Below are 18,862 nucleotides of genomic sequence, written 5' to 3'. Positions count from 1 at the left end.
CACAATGGTGAACCCTGGACACAAACACATAATCTGCATGTTACCAGCACTCACTTTGTACACACTGGTGACCACTATCACAGCAGTACTTGGTATAACACACTGGTCAACCCTGGATACAAACACATAACCTGCATGTTACCAGTACTCACCTTGCACACACTGGTGACCACTATCACAACAGTACTTGGTATAACACAATGGTGAACCCTGGACACAAACACATAACCTGCATGGGTCTGGATTCCAGTGCTCCCCATCCTGAGAATATATATATTATAGTAATAAAATATTTCAGAGACCATTTCACTTTTGAGAATTTCATACTCCACAGGTTTAAATAATTTTCTAAATGCTTTAACAAAAATCAGAAAATAGGAGGATACAACAATAAACATCCTAAGCCAAAGGTTTATTTTTAATCACAGCTATGCTTACCTTTTGTCTCCAAAGTGCTAGCATGAAACTAATATATTTTGGAGGTAAAGATTACAAAACAAAACATTATGTTATCTGTCAGAAATTTAAGACAATGAACCATTAAAATTTAGGAAAAAACACATAAATCATCTGATGTTTTTGGAATCCTAATTTTGTTGGACCTAACAATTTTACTTGCTTTTTGCTTTCAGACTGATACTTAACATGACAACTGATAAAAATATGATTTTGTACACTGAAACTTGAATTTTGTGTGACAGAGAATTTTGGAATTATTTAATGTCTTTTGTAGAAATGCATACTTTTCAATACTATCCAGAGAGACACTGTAATGACAACTACTAAGGGATGTTATTTTCATATCTTCTTCCACAAGATCATAATTATGAATTATGCACATAACAACCTTATAGACACTGTCACCCTCTCTGCACATTCTAGGACTACCACACTCCTGGCAACAGCCACCTGCTGGCTGAATGAGCATTTCACCCTGCAATATAGAGATAGATTGTTCTAGATGTGCAAATCACCAGAAAAACACTGTACAAGACTTAAAAAATACATGTAACTATGCGCAAGGTGCAGACTTCAATTTGGGTTGTAAGGAAAGGTAGGAAGAAATGGCTTGGGTGTCTTATACTTTGGGAACTGGGTATGGAGTCTGTCTAAGGCAGACCCCCCCCCCCCCAAAAAAAAAATTCTTGTAATGACTGTTTATTCACTAAAAAAGTAATAGCATGGGTAAAAATGATCTTACACAATCAAGAAACATCAGAGCAAGCAATATCTATGTCGGCCCAAGCCTACCTGTTCACAATGCCTCCTTTCACACCTTGCCTGGTGACAGTTCACTCTCCCTCTGTCACATGTACAGAACTCACACTGTGATGTATTCCACATGTCACCATGATAGTATAGCCCTCCACTGTACACACAAGGAGCTGAGGAAATTGTAGAGATCACTTTAAATGCTTTATTCATCATTTTACACTATTTATCACTAATCAGAATTAAAAAATGGTAAGGCGAGTAATGAATTGATATTCCAAACTGGTAAACCATTAACTACCGAATAAAATATCTAAGATTCTAGAAACATTCACCTATATTGTTTAAATTAATACTAATGAAAAAGCCTTCCACCAACCTTCCTCTGCCACACAAGATGGACAACAATCTCCAGGCTTCAGCAGCTTCTTCTCACCCTGAAATCATACTCTGGACTTAGACTGAGAAATACTTTTAGAACACCTCTTAAGTAAAGTATTTTATCATAAAAATTTTTCAAATATCTCATAATAAAGCAGACTTTACGAAAGGCGTCGGACCGTCGGACATGCCTGGCAAATTTCGTCTCGGTCCGATAAAAAATCCTGTATCGTCGGACCTTATGTCCGGCGAGTTTTCAAACTGGCTGGGCATGTGTAAATATAAGGAATACGTTGTTGTTTCTTTTCTGGACGATATATTTTACTTCATTCGAAAAGAGAGACGGGGTGAAAATCTCGGGGAGTTCCCAGCTAATTATACAGAATCAGAAGTTTATTGACTATCGCCCTACATCCGGGCATGATCAAATACAAATACAAGAAGTAATCCGCAGAGTGATTACCATATACAGTTTGATATACATTATATAATGTCTAGACTAAAGCAGGGAAAGTACATGTACTACTCAATAAAGATCAATATAGGTATAATTAAAAAAAAAAAAACTGATTCAACTAGAATAGGCTACACTAAACCTTATATTAAACTAACTATTATTTAGGGGGATATGAAAACTGCATCATCAGTTAATCTAGGTTTTATTCATAATTATTTATACATAATTTATTAACCTCAGTTTCACTCACAAATACTATTTTGTGACTGGCTGATGTTGGGGAATTCCTGAATGATGTAATGTACAGTCTCGTTTTCGTTGTCGTAATACCCTACACAACAAAATGGCCGCAACACATGTGCTCGTGCTATTTGCGTTTTTACAGACTTGATCCTCTGTTTCTTCATTATCAGTCGTACACAGTACTCATGGATAAGCCTTTTGCTTAGAAAATGACGTTGTTGAACTTTAAACACTTCGTTGGTGCAAAGCGTGGCAAAAATGAAAACGAAGTGAGGAAGAGAAACGGAAGTTTAATAAAATTGGAAAGAAGGTAGGCCCTGGCGGACTTATGATCTGTAGGAGAGGAAAATAGTGTGTGCCGAGCGTCGGGAGTGCTAAAGTTATCATTTTGATCAATAGCAACATAAATGTTACAGCTTTATTACGGGTTCTTAAGTTATGGAACATATGTACGTATTTGCATGTACCGTTCATCACGAGTTGGAGAAAGTGCACATGAATTTGATGAAAGCTCGCAGTTTGAGTTTCTTTTTATAAAAAAAAAAAAGAAATAAAATGAAGAAGGAACTTAGACTCGGACTGGACAGTCTCTGTCAAAGCTTCAATTAGATGAAAGAGACTGTCTTACTGTGCTGTTTCAAAATGCATATGTTATTGCCAAAAACAACGTGTAAAATGGTTATTTGATTAACAGACGTTTTTATGGACATACATTTGATATTACTAGCTACACATTCTTCATACTTGTAATGTTTTAAGTCCTTGTGTCATTCCACAGCGTCTTTTTCATTAAATAAAAAACTTGTTATGCAAGTATTTTTTTGCCTATATATATATATATATATATATTTTTTTTTATATATATATATATATTTTTTTTTTTTTACTTTTCTACAAATAAATATATATAAAAAAATTGATATTTGATTTAATGTCATTTTTTTACTTCGGTCTGACAGATTTTGTTTCGGTCTGACAAAATTTTCAGGCTTGTCAGACCGAATGTCTGACAGATTTTTTGGCCTTTCGTAAAGTCTGATAAAGCTTTTAATGTATTCAAATTCAAGTACCATTTCTACGTTGGTCAAAAGATGAAAAATAAAATAAATAAAAAACTTACTGGTTCACACTGTATTGTATCCTCACACTGTACCTTCCTGCACTGACTATGGCCTGAGGAGCACCTGCAGTAGGTACAGCTATCTTCTTGCCACTCATCACCAGACTAGTAGAGAGTTCATCAAATAATTAAAAAGATCTTTAATTTCAAAATAATGCTTACTGATAGGAATGATGTAAGTTCTTCTTCAATCAGCAGCTAAATATTGAGATTGTTTACCTCCAATATTTATTCTTATAAGAAAACACAGCTGATGAAGTTCTTCTCCAATGCTAACTGATGATGTTAAAACATAATTTTTAAGCCGCCTCATATCTTAAGAACTTATATACTAGAATATTAAAGGTAATACCCTTTGTAAACAATAGGACCAGTAAACATTGGGATGGAGACTCAACAAAGATGATAATCTCAAACATTGATTGTCAAAATGTTAGGAAAATTTATTACTTATGAAAGACTTACTTAAATAATCCATAAAATTCCTACTAATGGCCTAGTGATTACCTTGTATTGCTTTCCTCCCACATAACACATGTCTTCTACACACTGTGGACAACAAGTGGACGGAAGTTGGACAACACTGGAACCCTGAAATGACACCATTTTCACATGAAAATGCAAAATACTTGTCATAAATAATAATAATTATTATAATATATTTATTAAAATCATGCTACTTAAACATACTTATACACATAAAATCTAAAACTACAGGAAATGTACATCTTAACAACAATTCCATTACACCATTGGTTTTCTGTACAAAAAAACTTCCAGATTTACATAAATAAACTCTAACCACTGCTCATCTCAACAAGAAACTATGAAGCTGTATGGCATGGCATTTTTTATCGAACTAGATGGAGTTTCTCTGGCTGCAGTGCATCTCTACACAACCCTGACGTCAGTAAACACATGGCCTTACTGATAATACACCCACTGAGATATCCTTTTACTTAATAAGTGTTTTATGTTCTCCACTGTGTAGTAATGATATGTTTACTTCTGCAGACATTTTCTGCCAATGAAAAAAAGATATGGTGGCATTCAAGGTGTCATGTTGATTAATTATGAACACCTTTCAAATTCACCAGAGATGAAATGTTGCATATCCAATAATTAGAAGAAATGAATGAAATAGAAAAAAAAATAATAAGTTCAAGCCAGCCTTGTGCTCTAAATGGTATTTTGGTGAACTGGTCTCTGATATTACAATCAAGCAGTTGGTTTGAATTAATCAATGTCAAAATAGTTTTGTCCAAGTATTCACTTAAAAGCCTTTGCCAGGTAAACAAGTTAGCAGGGAAGATAATTAATGACAAAAGCAATAAGGTTCCACATGAGTTCTTTTATATATTCTTATGGAATGTTTTTTGGAACAGGCAGCAGATGTAGAAAAATTTCCCTGTCAAGTACAACTGTGCCAGCCATACTAACTGGTGGCAAAGGTTGACCCTTAAGTTCCCCAAGTCATCAAATTCAATCAAATTTTGAATTTTGCACCATTCATATTTGAGCTCCTTAGAAATACCAACACGTTTGGCACAGGTCAAAGTTTTACCTACTGTAATTTTTTCATTGTTTTATAGCTGAATGAATTGGCCAAATTACACGTAACTGGTAACATGTGATATAAAGATATTTGACACTTATCATGCTAGTTTCACCTGGTCACACCTGAAATCTGGACACTGGGAAAAACAGTAGACTCACCTGGTCACATATGAGAAATGGACATTACCAACGGATACTGCACTCGCCTGGTTATACCTGAGATCTGGACATTGGGAACAGGCAGTGGACTCACCTGGTCACACCTGAGATCTGGACATTACCAACGGATACTGCACTCGCCTGGTTATACCTGAGATCTGGACATTGGGAACAGGCAGTGGACTCACCTGGTCACACCTGAGATCTGGACATTACCAACTGATGCTGTACTCACCTGGTCACGCCTGAGATCTGGACATTACCAATGGATACTGCACTCACCTGATCACACCTGAGATCTGAACAATGGGAATAGACAGTAGACTCACCTGATCACACCTGAGATCTGGACACTGGGCAGTGAAACATGTAACCTCTCCATCTTGACAACTGCACCTGATGCAGGGTGTTGGCTCCCAGACAGCACCGTCCAGGTAGTGAACACCTTGATACACACAAGAGCCTAAAATTGAAAATATTCAAAAAGTCTAACAATTTTCATATGATACACATCATTTTGTTTAAAAGGTTATGGGTGAAAATGTTGCTTTTTACTTTAAATCTGAAATACTATTCTAAAATGGATGGGGTTACAACAAATAGTGAAAATAAAATGTTACCTGTTAAGTTATATATTCAATACATCAACTGCTCATAGACTTGTGAAACATTCAATACATCAACTGCTCAGCATTTGTTACCTGTATTATTCAAATTTGATTTTTTTATTTAACACTGCTAACACCCAGACGAACACTTGACAATACAATTATCTGCATAGCCACGTACAACACCCTCCAAACACAGATAAAAGACCAAAGAGCAGAACATTTGTAGCAAAAAATGTATAAACTGCTGAGGAAATTGTTTACATTCTCTTAACTGAGCCTTGAACAGTTTGCACATAAATACTTCGCTGTAGATTTCAAAGTTTGTTTATTCTAAGTTTTTTCTAATCATGCAGAACAAAAGAACTGAAATACCCTACAAGCATAAAAAAATTCAAAAAAGGAAAAAGTAAAACCTAAAAATAAACAACTCCACGACTACATTTGATTTGGTCTCTTTTTTCCTCAACTTAAAGGTCAATAAGATTTGTTGATCCTGCTAGATCATAATAAGTCAGGGAGCCCTCTTCAACTTCATTCTCTTTGTGAAGTGACACATAACTAAGGTCAAAGGAGGGTGTAGGACCCCATACATATTAGCAATCAGCTGGTGCACATGCTTGTGTTCTTTCTTAGTTAATGAGTGTCAACAACTGTTTCTGATACAACCTCATCATACAGTGTACTTTTTTCAAGTCAAAGCACTACTAGGACCTAGAGGGTGAAACTCTATACTTTGTCACACAACAAAGCATAAGTCCTGTTGAATTTTCCACCTCTATTTGAGCACTGTATTCAGTGACACTCTATTACCTCAGCCATTTAGTGCATGATGCAGTGATGCCTCTAAGCTGTGCACATTCCACAATAAAATAAGCCAAAGAGATAATCCCCTTTTTCATGTTGTAAAAGAGATTTGCCGTGTATGGTTGTCATTTGACACAATTCAACTAAGAGATCAGTAATGTAAGTCTGTAACACTGAAATAGATAAGATTTTTTTTGTAAATACTTCCAATATTTGTCACCTGAAGGTTAGAAAAACACAAGAAATTTCCACAATATTTGATCCAACCAGTGGATACATTGCAGCAATACTGCCCAACATACTAGCAGTAATTTTATTTTCATCTGACAGGCAAAACAGTGAAGAAAAAGGCAAAATCCATGAGAGAGCCAAATAATGAGTCCCCCTGGTGTCAATACTGTAATGAAGTGTTCTGCTTGACAGACAGGGTCATGTGTTTTGACTCTGTTTTCCATCCTGCTAGTCTGTATCCAAAAAAATCAATTTCAACCTTCATAGACTGACAAAGATAAATAAACACTGATCTTATCACTGTCATATCACACTGCAGACACATATTATGAAATTAAAACTGCTATAAATAAAAAATTTGGTAAATTGAATAAAAGAAAAAAATCACTCAGTCAGACATTTTTTTTAGTGCAGAGGTCACTATGGTGTAAGGTTACCAGATGGTAATTATTTCAGAGAAAACAAAGATGTTGTCCACTTACTTCCTGTTGGGACACATTTTGGGCAGCAGACATGAGGCAAACTTTGCTTCTCTTCTCCGTGTTTGCAGTGTAAAGCTGGGCAAGTCTTATTGGTACATATCACGCCTTTCTCCATGCAGTGGCAGCTCTCACACAGGCTGACATGCCACTTAGAGTCAAACTAGAGAAAAAAAAATTTTTTTGTCTGAAAAAACATTGCAAAATCTTATACACTACTGAGCTGATATGTGTGTACATATATGGTTTATATCATGCCATCTCCTTGGCAATGTGCTCTGACAACATTTATACAACTGTTTTGAGACACTAAGTAAAACAAAAGGGTGTAAAATGATAAGAGTGAAACAGTTTTACTAAGCCTACATGTGGTTACTTTTTAAACAGGATTTCAGCTGATGGAAGTCTGCTTTTACGGCATGTAAACTTATTAAACAATGCTGTAGAACAAGACCTAAGTCTGGACTAAATTCAGATGCTGTTTCAGAACAATGTCAACACGAGAATGAGTAAATATTTGCCAATATTTGCCATTTCATTGATTCTGTTTACAGCATACACAGTTGAAATATTTTCTTCATGGTGGAAAGTGTCTCAAGATCCATCATCATTATCCTTAGGGGAGTAGAATTATTCAAGCCAATTTCTTTTAAATCAAACAAAAACAGCAATCACCATGGGCCTTCAGGCAGCCATGTTTGGACAGATATGTTTTCACTATCATCTGCTAAAAATCACACGTACCAGGGCAATATAAGTGCAAAGATGTTACACATAACAAGGTCTGATGTGTGGTCTGTTTAGTCTAAAAAGTCTGGTGGTCATGATCATGATCATCATCCAACCTCAACTTTTTGTTACTCCGGAGAAATCAGTAGGGGGGATGAATAGACACAGTCCTTACCAGCAAGGCATTCTTTCATCTCCTTTCAGTGTTACTAGAGAACTCTGCCCTCATTGCCTGGAGAGTTTATTAATGTGCCTCCTTCAGGTTTGTTCTCTGCTAAAGTAGAGTTTAACAGGCCTTGGTATTCTTTTGGGTCAAGAGGGAGAACACTGCCCCATTGTGACATTTTCAAATCCACACTTATGAAAGCACCCATGTTACACTAACACATGAGGTACTGAAGGGAAAGATTTATCTCTAGGGTAAAATGAATTATCGAATTCTTTAATAAATATAAGTTGCATTTTCAATACCCAAGGCGAGGTATGCTCAGCTATTCAAACTAAATATCAAGTTCAACAGTTTCTACACCTTGGAGGGAAACTTAAACCCCTGTCGATTACCTTTCATCAAACTGTTAATTCGAAGCTCTTTATATAGGTTTCTAATCCTCTTTAAATATGTTGTTAATCCTGAGTGCCCAGGTGGGGGATATGTATTCTACCTGTCTGTCAGCTGGGGCAGGCTAAATATGTGATATATTGGTGATGTAGTATTGCAGGTAGATTGTTTTTACCTGCTGAGTGATTTCCTTGAGCTAATAACAAGCTGGAAATTTAGTAATAAGGGTAATGGCAGTGTAACCCCCAAAAATAACATAAATAAAAATAAAAACAATAATGGTTATAAGAATGATAATACTGGTGCTTCATTCAAATGCAACTTTTGTATTAAGAAATTTTTAAAACTATTTATTGCATCTTTTCAACAGTTATATTGTCTTTAAAAAAAAGTTAAATGACCCTCTCAAAGTGAGTCATTACAATATATCACAATTTTGTGTTTGCCTTTTCTTGGTGCAGTTAGCATAGTTATTTCCCCATGCAGAGTTAGCATCCCTCCAAACAAATTATCAGAAGTTCAGTCCTTTCTCTAAAGAATTCTTAGATTATTACAAACAATAACATTTGAATTGTTTTCCTCGACTTTTTCCTCGACTGAGATAAAGATATGGATAAGTGGAGTCTAGTTATATTCTCTGCTAAATTCTGTTAAGAACCTTTAATTCCAGTATGTTTGCAAAAAAAATCTGGACCTGTGGTAGAAGGTTCAATCCTTCCTTGCTCTGGTCAAGGCACGGAGGTCAGATAACTTTTACCAAGGCAGAAGTAGCGAGGTCAAACAATTATTACTTTTGCAGATGGGCATTTAGAATTACAGAGAAAGAAATGGCTCTTTAAAACTGAAATTAAAGTCTGTGATTCTAAATAACATTCAGAACAAATAGGAGTGAGAACAAAAATGTGCTTTTATCCATCATTACATCAACACGTGTCAGACCAACATTATTGAAGTTATTTGGTATATGGTATTTACTTGGTCTTTTCAATGGGGAAAATATGAATTTTAAAGATTCTGTAGTTTTTTAAGTCATAATTTCTTAAGATAAGAAAATTCCTATTGAGTGGTAGCAACAAAATTAAAAAGCAGGCTTCTCTATAGTTCTATTTTTTGCAGTAAAAACACCACAAAATCTATACAAAAAATAATTTTTGTGATTATAAAATTATGTATCTGAAAGTTTGATAACTTTGCCCATTGAAACGATCCAGTCATTACTTTACATAACATACTAAAATAGGCTGAAGAAAATTTGATATTTTTGTTTTCCATCAGCTTAAATATCTTATCGCTTTTTTATGAAAAGATAGCATGAGCACAAACATAAAGGTGTGAAAGAAGAGATATGATATACTTACCTCCCGTGTCTGTCCTTTATACGCACATGGTGGTCCAGGTGTGAAGCATTCCGGACAACAGTTACCTGATGGAATTCTGTATACTTCTCCCTGTATATACAAACAAAACAAACACATGCAGACCTGACTACATCACCTGGTAGTAATTAGCACTGAAAAGGTCCTTAAGGTCATGATTTATTTTCAGGCATATGTGAAACAAATTGGTGAATTAAGAAAAATCCACTATTTCTCTTATACTTTTTCTCTTTTTTTTTCTTTTTTTAAAAAATGTTTTTCTCTTTTTTTCTTTTTTGAAAAATTATGTAATATAAGTAACATATTTATCTATAGGGTAAATGTAATTTCCTCAGTCATTTACAGACTTTGAAAAGGATCAAAACATTTCCCCTCCAAAACTTTTTTCCTGAAAATAATAGTTTATAGAACATGTATATGTGGTCAGTCACAATAGCAGATAAATCAAGGGCAAACTTTTTCTTCTAAAAGAACCATTAATTCTTGTTGACCTCTCTGTCAAAAAGAGAATTTCAGAGGCCCAACTGCCTTTTGACATTTTAGTCTGACCATAAACTACAAAGGTTTGGGTTTTTATTGATGGGTGTTTTCTGGGTCTACATAAGCTATCAATCACCAGCTTTAAAAAAACACATATCAAAGGTGCTGTCCTTGAAACAACTATCTACTTTAAACAAACAGCTACTGTAAAAGAAGAGAAAGAGAACTTTGATGAGGGGCATGGCAGATAGTAGTTCCCAGAGATAACAGACAAGGCAATTACTATATAGTGATCTTGTTCTTGGTGAGCTGTCAAAAAAAAAAAAAAAAAAAAAAAGGAAGAGCTAGAGAGAAAAAGTGTAAAAACTTTTGAAAATTGGAGAGTAAAATAACTGTATTTATCAGACATGACAAGGCATTTATCCCTTTTACTTCTGGGGGATGTCAGCACAGCAGTTCAACCTATCTAAAATTGAAATCTATCTTCTGGATATACCACAGTAACCATGTGGGCACTGTTGCCATAATATAGGTAAAGAGCCACTGGAAACTCTTTATATGGGAAATGCATTAACAAAATTTGTCCCTAAGCAGTTGATATATGTATCCTGTATCCTACCCACACTACTCTTATGTCTGAAATCTGTACCTACTAAAAAGAATATACTAGCCTATGGTTTTTCACCTATTTGGTACTAAACAGAAAAATAATAGTGGCTAAAGGGCAAATAGTAGTGTGTTTCCCATTTTTAATGAAAAATATAACAGTCAAAGGAAAGAGTGGACAAGTAGAAAATGAGTCAAAGTAAAACAATATGATCTTAGCTTTTTGACCATGTTGTTCCATCAGAATCATGCGGCGATGCCAAAACAGTGCAATTTACAAGTTTTTTTTTATCTACTCTCTCATTCTACATAGTTTCTAATCCTGTATAACCACCAGTGTTTTTCTTACCTGCTGTATGTTACATCTAGGGTCCTGACATGTCACTTGTTCGCACACTGTGACAGGGCTGAGGCATGTGCAGATGTGACAGCTATCTGACTTCCAGACAGTACCATTCTGTAAATAATAGAATTCCAGATGTAATTCTGTTTCTCATTTATATGAATGCAAAGATGAAAATACATGTACAGTAGTATACAATAAAACATGAGAGCAACATTAGGATTCATTCTGTATAAACTACTGATCGATTCCACTCCTTGCGGACTCTTCCTGAACGCAATCAGATTAACATGCCTCCTCTTGTTTCCATTGTAGTCTTATAATCAGCAGTTTTTCTGTATTCTATTCAACGCCAAGAAGAGGCAACTTAATCTGTTAACCTGATTGCATTCAGCAAGAGTTCCAGCAGGGTTGGAGCAATCTACACAGAACAATGGTTTCAATGGGAATGAGCTCTAAAGGCTAAATCTAAATGTGACTATTTACTTGTTCATTAATTTAATTAATATACATGTAAGAACTATTTTAATGGTGAGATTTTGTGTATTACTGAAGAAACTGCAATGAGTAGACATGTATGGAAAGTGTGTTTTAGGGTGCGGATACAAAACAAGACGCCTTTCTTGTCTTAACAAATAATTAAAGGACATGTCATACAATAGACCCACTTTTGCTTCCCTACGTCTTCCCCTTTCTCCATTTCAAAATTCACACACAAAAAAAATAGAACAGAAGAAATTGTGTTAACTGCGCACTTCAACCATATAGTTTGGTTTCCGTCCATTACAAGCATACTCATCAAGACGGGACTCTCTGTGACCTCAAAGATTGCATTTCAACTCAGAAGACAGAACAAAAAGGTTTTCTTTTTTTTCCTCTTTCCAGTTAAATCTTTTGAGAAAGTTGGCTTACATTACTCAACTTAAAAGAACCCAGCATCAGCAATGTATAAATAAATCCATTGTTTATGTCACTTACTTGGATCTCATTTCTAAAAGCCTGCTCATTATCAAGACAAGAAAGGATTGAAGAAAAATAGACTGCAAGATGTATACAGTAGAGAGTCTCAATTTTCAAACCAAACCCTGTACTTTCACAGGTTGGCCATTTAAAGGTTATGGGAAAAAACCTTCATACCAAAATACCAAATTCCCTCTACACCTCAGACATCTTAGAGCTGTCTTTCAATATTTATCACAAATAGCTAAATATATATATAGCGATATAGTTTGCACAGGGGATGTGTGTATAAAACCAAGGATATTTGTATATATGTGTAATATGCACACAAGTTCTTGGTGTTACCGAAGATGCAAATGAATACGCACATCACATATTACATAAAAGAGACATTACTCATCTCAAAAATTTGAAAAAAGTTGAAATCTAAACAAACCATTCAACCATTATTACCATTACTAATAGCATAAAATCTAAAATGTGTTATATTAAACAAAGCTTTTAAAAATTGTAATTTATTGTTTCAAAACCAAAACCACACATAATAATCCAGGAAAACAACATAAAATTTCACTTGTATTTCTCACTTATAATTTTTTTCCTTTTCTTTTAAAAGAAAAAAAAAAGATAATATATGCATTTCTCCTGCATATAAACCATATAAACTTGGAGTTAAAATACAATGTAGCAATCTTGATATGATGAAAAGACATCCCTGCATATCCCCTGCAGCACTTCAAGTGTTCAACCTTCCAAATGATTGGTTTTATCTGGCCAATGTATCACTGCCTTCCAAAAACACACAAGAACAAACTACACACTCTTTCACAGAAACTTATATCAGAAATTGAGGTGGCAAATCAAAACAGGTCTTAGGCTTCGTTCACATGCAATGTCTATTTTCTATTTTCTATTTTCTATTTTCGGTATGTCTTATGATCACGGTCTGTGCACTGAATATCCCGCCGCGTAATTACTGGCAGCGCGAGCGAGTTACTTATAGTAACTTATAGTAACTGGCTCGCGCTGCCAGTAATTACGCCGCGGGATATTCAGTGCACAGACCGTGATCATAAGACATACCGAAAATAGAAAATAGAAAATAGAAAATAGACATTGCATGTGAACGAAGCCTTAATGCTAAATCTTTCAGGCTGGCTAATCTCCTGTACAGAGCAAAGAATATGATATGGTTAAGGGATTTTGAGGGTCCTAACAAAATACCAAAAGAGTTGCGCTGGCCAAACTAACATCTGCAGTCTGGTTATAAAACCTATCAACTCTAAACACCACAAGAAGAGTTTTTAGCCACAAAAACAGTACCTAGTAACAATTTCTTCTTATGCAAGTCAACCATTTTTTCAAAACTCGAAATGTGTTTTAACTTGTTATTAGCAACAAACAATGGGAATAGATACTAATAATATGTAGAATATGCATAACTACTGTACATGGAATCAGCAACTTATCTAGGGTAGAGCTGAAGTACTGAACTTTAAAATGTCTGAATAATCCTTGGATCTTTTGTCAGCTTTTAACAGTAAAATCATTTTGTACTCTACAACTTCAATTACTCATCTTTAGTCTATCTGATATATTTATCAGGTGGCTAAAGAAAGTTCCTAATTTAAAAGTTCACTAACTTCAACAGTTTTGAAAATATTCCAATGCACTTTGGGTTTTTTAGGAAAATGTTTTTGATAAATGCTTAAAGTTTTGACTCTACAAAAATATCTCAAATTTCATTGCAATATCTTTATAACTGTTATTATTATCAAATTTGCAACCCGATGGTCGGATACGTAAATACACTCTTTGCATCATAGTTGAATAAATGTACTAATATATAAAAAAGAATGTTAAAAGACATATGTTGAAGTTATTGAAATCTGAAATTAGTGTTTTTATGGCACCTGATATATATATGTCACAGAAGATAAAGAACATATTTTTAAAACAAACTAATTGAAAATAACAAAAAATAAATATAAACAAAACAACTTAATGAAATGGATTAAAAATTCGAAAAGAATACAAAACAAAATATTAATTTATAAAATAAATAAATAAATAAATAAAAAAGAAAGAAAATCACCATTTCACTTAATCTTATTAAGAGTTCCATAAACTTGTGGGACTTGAGCATCACCTTAAGAAGTTGGCTATTACTGATTCTTTTTTTAGCACAGTGTAAAGTTTGATGGACAGGAAGAAAAAGTTCAAATGCTGGGAAAAGGCTGATCTGTCTAAATGCCAAGCATTTAAATCACAGATTTTGGATGCTCACATTTCCTAATGCACATTGAATCAGTACCTGTAATAGAAAAAGATTCTGGGTCCCTTCTAGGTTGATCATATAAAACTATCCAGGCTGAAAGAACCTCCGTCTTGTAGAAGATAAAAGACATTAAGTATGGTTATCCACAAATACCGTCTAGAAAAGGTGTTACAACCACAATGTGCTATGTAATATGAAGGTAACCAATTTACTTGCTGATGTAAACCCCTCTGAGGTATAATGGCAGAAACAACATGCCACCACAGTGGAGTGTGTAAACTATTCATTCACACCTTCTTGATCCAACGAGCACATTATCATGATCTATACTTGTGCAAGTGTTACCAACTCTTTCATGTACAGTCTAATGGGAGAACCACTTATAAGCCCAAGGGTACCTGATCAATTACCCAGTAAATTGGGGTTAATTAATGATGTTCAGGAACCATGTTTGAATGTTAATTGCCATAGTTGAACATGCATGATTGAGCTGCATAGTTGTACTGTACTAAATAATATGCACATGGTTCTGACTCAAGAATGCAATTTTACATACATATAATTATATAGATAAAGCAATATATGTTTTTTAAATAAAACATTTTTTCTCATGGGAAATCAAGAAAAATTAAGTTAGCTAGATATAATTAGCTAAATTTTTATTTCAGTACATTAAATAGCATGTTACATTTAACATTAATATAGTTTTTCACAAGCAAAACCTTAATGCCAACAAGCATGTCAAGCATTCAGTTTGGGGTGTATTAAAGCTACAGTACAAACACAACATCCAGACCCCTCCTTCATGGCTCAGAGGGGGGACAAGTTATACAGCACTTGAACTGAACGAAAACAGGTGTACACTTACCTCAATTTGTATACCCTCAAACACACAGGACCCTGAAAAAGTAAGGAAACATAAGTGGTTAAGCCGAGACATTATTGACTTCTACTACAATGTCCCCATGGATAGGCACAAAGCTAACAATCCAACTATTTATTTCCAACAGTGGACTAAGGCGGGGTTGGTGGGGGTTGGACTGTTTGAGAATTCCACTCGTGAATAGAGTGCAAATAGCACAGATCAGCTATTTAGTGGGCTAATCATGTTTCAGACAATATCTTTCTTTAGTGCTTGGTGTATTCAGACATTAAGTTTAGTCTGCAAGAATATTATTTTGACATTAAAGCAATGTCATATGGATCATGATAGTCTATACACTTAAGGTGTTTTTATCAGTGGAAATGGACTGGCCTAAATTAAATGTACTATCTTAACACTAACAATGATTTTTTTTTTATCATAAGAAGCCAATCTAATCCTTATATAATCCTATCATCACTGGGATTGTTCAAGGTTACTGATATTTTACTAGACTCACTGGCTTCCTATGGTTACTAGTAGTTAAAATTCAGTCCTTAAAGATACTACATACAGAACTAAGCTGGATCAGCCCATTTCTAATGGAAATAGATCTTCAATTTGTTGAAATAAAAAACTCAATGCACTTTGAATTTTTTTTAACTTTAAAATGGTCTTTAATGGAACACAGCAGAGTTGCTTCAAAAACATACTATGCTTTAAAAAGTTAACTGTACTTGCACAACCTGAAAACAAGACTAAAACAACTACAGGAATATCCTGGTAGAAGTAAATTCAATCAAGTTTTTATTTGCCCAAAATGAACATGAAAATAAACACAAAAAGGTTGACGAGAAAATTTACCGAAAAACCTTTTTTAATTCTCCTCAAATAACAGACTTAATAACTGCAGTAAGTGTCCTCAATATTTTTTCAATCTCCTAAAACAATTTGAAACACCAAAAGATATGATGCATGCACGAGCACTCCATCTACTAGGGATATAAGATAGTAGATTCAAATTTTCAGACCAAAACTTTTATCTCTGTCTAGAGACTTTCAAGGGTCAATGATATAATTGGAACCTAACAAAACTGACCATTTAACCAGCTCCATTGTCCAGTAAAGAGGTGTAACCATCCCCTCTGTTAAAAACTGGACATTGATAGAGACATGCTTTGTTTACAATCCAGTGGACCAAACTATAAATTGTAATTGTAGTCCCAAACTGCCAAGTACCATTCATCCTTTTGTCCACTTCCTTCTTATACATGTACTGGCTGGTTTCCAATATACATACACGTATCAGTGCACTTAGGAGAAATCTAACTGCAGTTTAGCCCCAGTTATAATATGGATTCACTCATGTGTATCCCTTTTAAGATCATTATGTAAAATAATTCCTCACAAAAAAATGACTGTATAATTTTGCAATAATCACACATATCAGTTGGATTATTTTAAATTACTATAATAAAAACTGGCGGCTGGTAATAAAGGCGAAAAAGGAAACATCTTTTTGATGAAAAATTGAATTAATAAGACAAATTCAAGCTACACTGAAAATTAATCTTAAATCCGCTGACCTGACAGTAACACAGAGACATGTAAACAGCATACCTGCTCACTGTGGGGCATCTAGTTTTATCTTACTCAACACAGAATACAAAGCTGCCATGTACAATAGCCTCAAACAGCATGCCATAGTGTTGGGTTCACAATCTATTTTAATACAATAATTTGTTCAGATCATCAGGGCCCTAGTTGCATATAACTGGCAACTGCAGGACACTGCCTCTCTAGTGCTGTATTTTACCATATACATCTGTCATGTCCTGTATACTATGTAAACAAACACTTTTTCCAGGGAAATGGTTAGCAAGCTTTAAATAAATAAATAAATAAATAAATAAATAAATAAATAAATAAATAAATAAATAAATAAATAAAATGTAAAATCTACATTTAGTACTTATTGGGAAATTAGTGTTGCTTTATATTCAAGCCTATTACATGTATATCCCTCACTTAATATATTCTCAAAAGAATCAACAGACAGGAGATTCGTGCTTTCCAAGAAAAGTAGTACCACATCTTTTTACATTGCAAATAAGTGTTCTGCAAAAAAAGGGTTGATTACTCTTTTAGTGTTATAACTCTGATCTCTAAAACTCCAATAACAACATAATGGGAATTCATGTGCACTCACCTTGTCCATGGGGAAGACCTATCACAAAGATCACATATCCAATTATCCAATTTAGCCAGTGCATTGCAATGCTATAATCCAGTTAGAAGATTGCTTCAAATCAACATGAATTAACCAGGTCTTTTGAACTCTGTAATAACCAACTTTTCAGGGACACCCTTCAAAATGACTGATTCCCTTGTACAAAGCAGTTGTACCACTCATCTGATATGGTTGGTTCAAAGGCTAGTCAAGTAAATCCATGTGTGTGTCCTCCTGCGCTGTGCTGTCCTGTTGGAAGTTGGCTGCAGTCAATGGTAATGAAGCCTGCCTCAGTGTACAGACTATGGCTGGCCCATATTCATCAACATGCTCTTAACTGACAGACTATCTCGCTATGATGGATCTTGCACAAGATTGGGGTTGTACGGCCAGAATCCTCACATTCTTGGCAGATATTTCCTGCATTAATAAAAGAACAAGTTGTTTATAATAGGACCAGCTACTTGTCTGAGTTGTCTTCTTTCAGCAACGCCCTGAAACTCCTGCCAGAATTTTCTACAAGCAAATTATTAAATTTTATTATAAGAGAACTTCCAATTTGGAATGATTGCAATTTGGTAATAATTGTCAAACTAGTAACTGAACGTTACAGGAAAATGAGTGGTAAAGAGTTTATGAGTAGTGATAAGTGCAGAAAAAAAAACAATAAAATTCAATTACAAATTTAATGCAATATTATATAGTATGTGGGAAGCTTTTACACAACAGCTATACAGTATTTGAAATGACATGTTATCCAATTATAACACAGTTATATATGTAATACCACTCTGTAAATGCACAATATCAATTCCACATTATTCATTCATTCATTTATTCATTCATTCAAGGCACTGTATTCAAAAACATGCAGTTTCCAGATCATTTCTGTAAAATTGACACTTTTCAACAGATGTCCAAAAACATTTACTGTTCAGTGTTCTGGGCTTCATAACTCGAAAGCATCGCAAATTGCGATATCACCTTTCATTTCGAGGCTATTATATCGGGTGATAAAATCCCAAGTTATGGAATAGAGGCAAATCTCCATGCTTGCGCTCGGTCGCAATTCGCAACGCTTTCAAGTTACAGAGCCCTGCACGTATTTCATAGAAATAAGTTAAACGTGATGGCATCTTTATAGTCACGCTTATAAAAAAAACAGCTTTATTTTGACACAAATAT

General features: G+C 34.5%; 1 protein-coding gene across 4 annotated transcripts in view; it reads right to left on the bottom strand.

Annotated features, from left to right (window-relative positions):
• LOC106173621 (extracellular matrix organizing protein FRAS1) overlaps nt 1-18,862 on the bottom strand; it is a 42,333-nt gene that overhangs the window by 22,642 nt on the left and 829 nt on the right. The window contains exons 2-13 of one of the 4 annotated variants that reach the window (XM_087003569.1): nt 17,657-18,097; nt 15,454-15,485; nt 11,354-11,461; nt 9,901-9,990; nt 7,258-7,417; nt 5,459-5,592; nt 3,921-4,004; nt 3,414-3,518; nt 1,592-1,649; nt 1,252-1,385; nt 848-934; nt 153-261 (exon numbers count right to left, since the gene is read on the bottom strand). In XM_087003569.1, coding sequence (XP_086859695.1) covers nt 153-261; nt 848-934; nt 1,252-1,385; nt 1,592-1,649; nt 3,414-3,518; nt 3,921-4,004; nt 5,459-5,592; nt 7,258-7,417; nt 9,901-9,990; nt 11,354-11,461; nt 15,454-15,485; nt 17,657-17,720 — 1,165 coding nt within the window. In that variant the 5' untranslated portion in view covers nt 17,721-18,097. Of the gene's footprint in view, nt 1-152; nt 262-847; nt 935-1,251; nt 1,386-1,591; nt 1,650-3,413; nt 3,519-3,920; nt 4,005-5,223; nt 5,250-5,458; nt 5,593-7,257; nt 7,418-9,900; nt 9,991-11,353; nt 11,462-14,621; nt 14,765-15,453; nt 15,486-17,656; nt 18,098-18,862 lie in introns of those variants that run through there. The other 3 variants (XM_087003568.1, XM_087003570.1, XM_087003571.1) reach the window with 3 other exon arrangements.

This window comes from Lingula anatina, chromosome 2 (genome assembly GCF_051362555.1).
Source record: "Lingula anatina isolate TDL-2025a chromosome 2, LinAna3.0, whole genome shotgun sequence".
Classification (NCBI taxonomy): domain Eukaryota; kingdom Metazoa; phylum Brachiopoda; class Lingulata; order Lingulida; family Lingulidae; genus Lingula; species Lingula anatina.
This window is presented reverse-complemented; position numbering and strand designations above follow the sequence as displayed.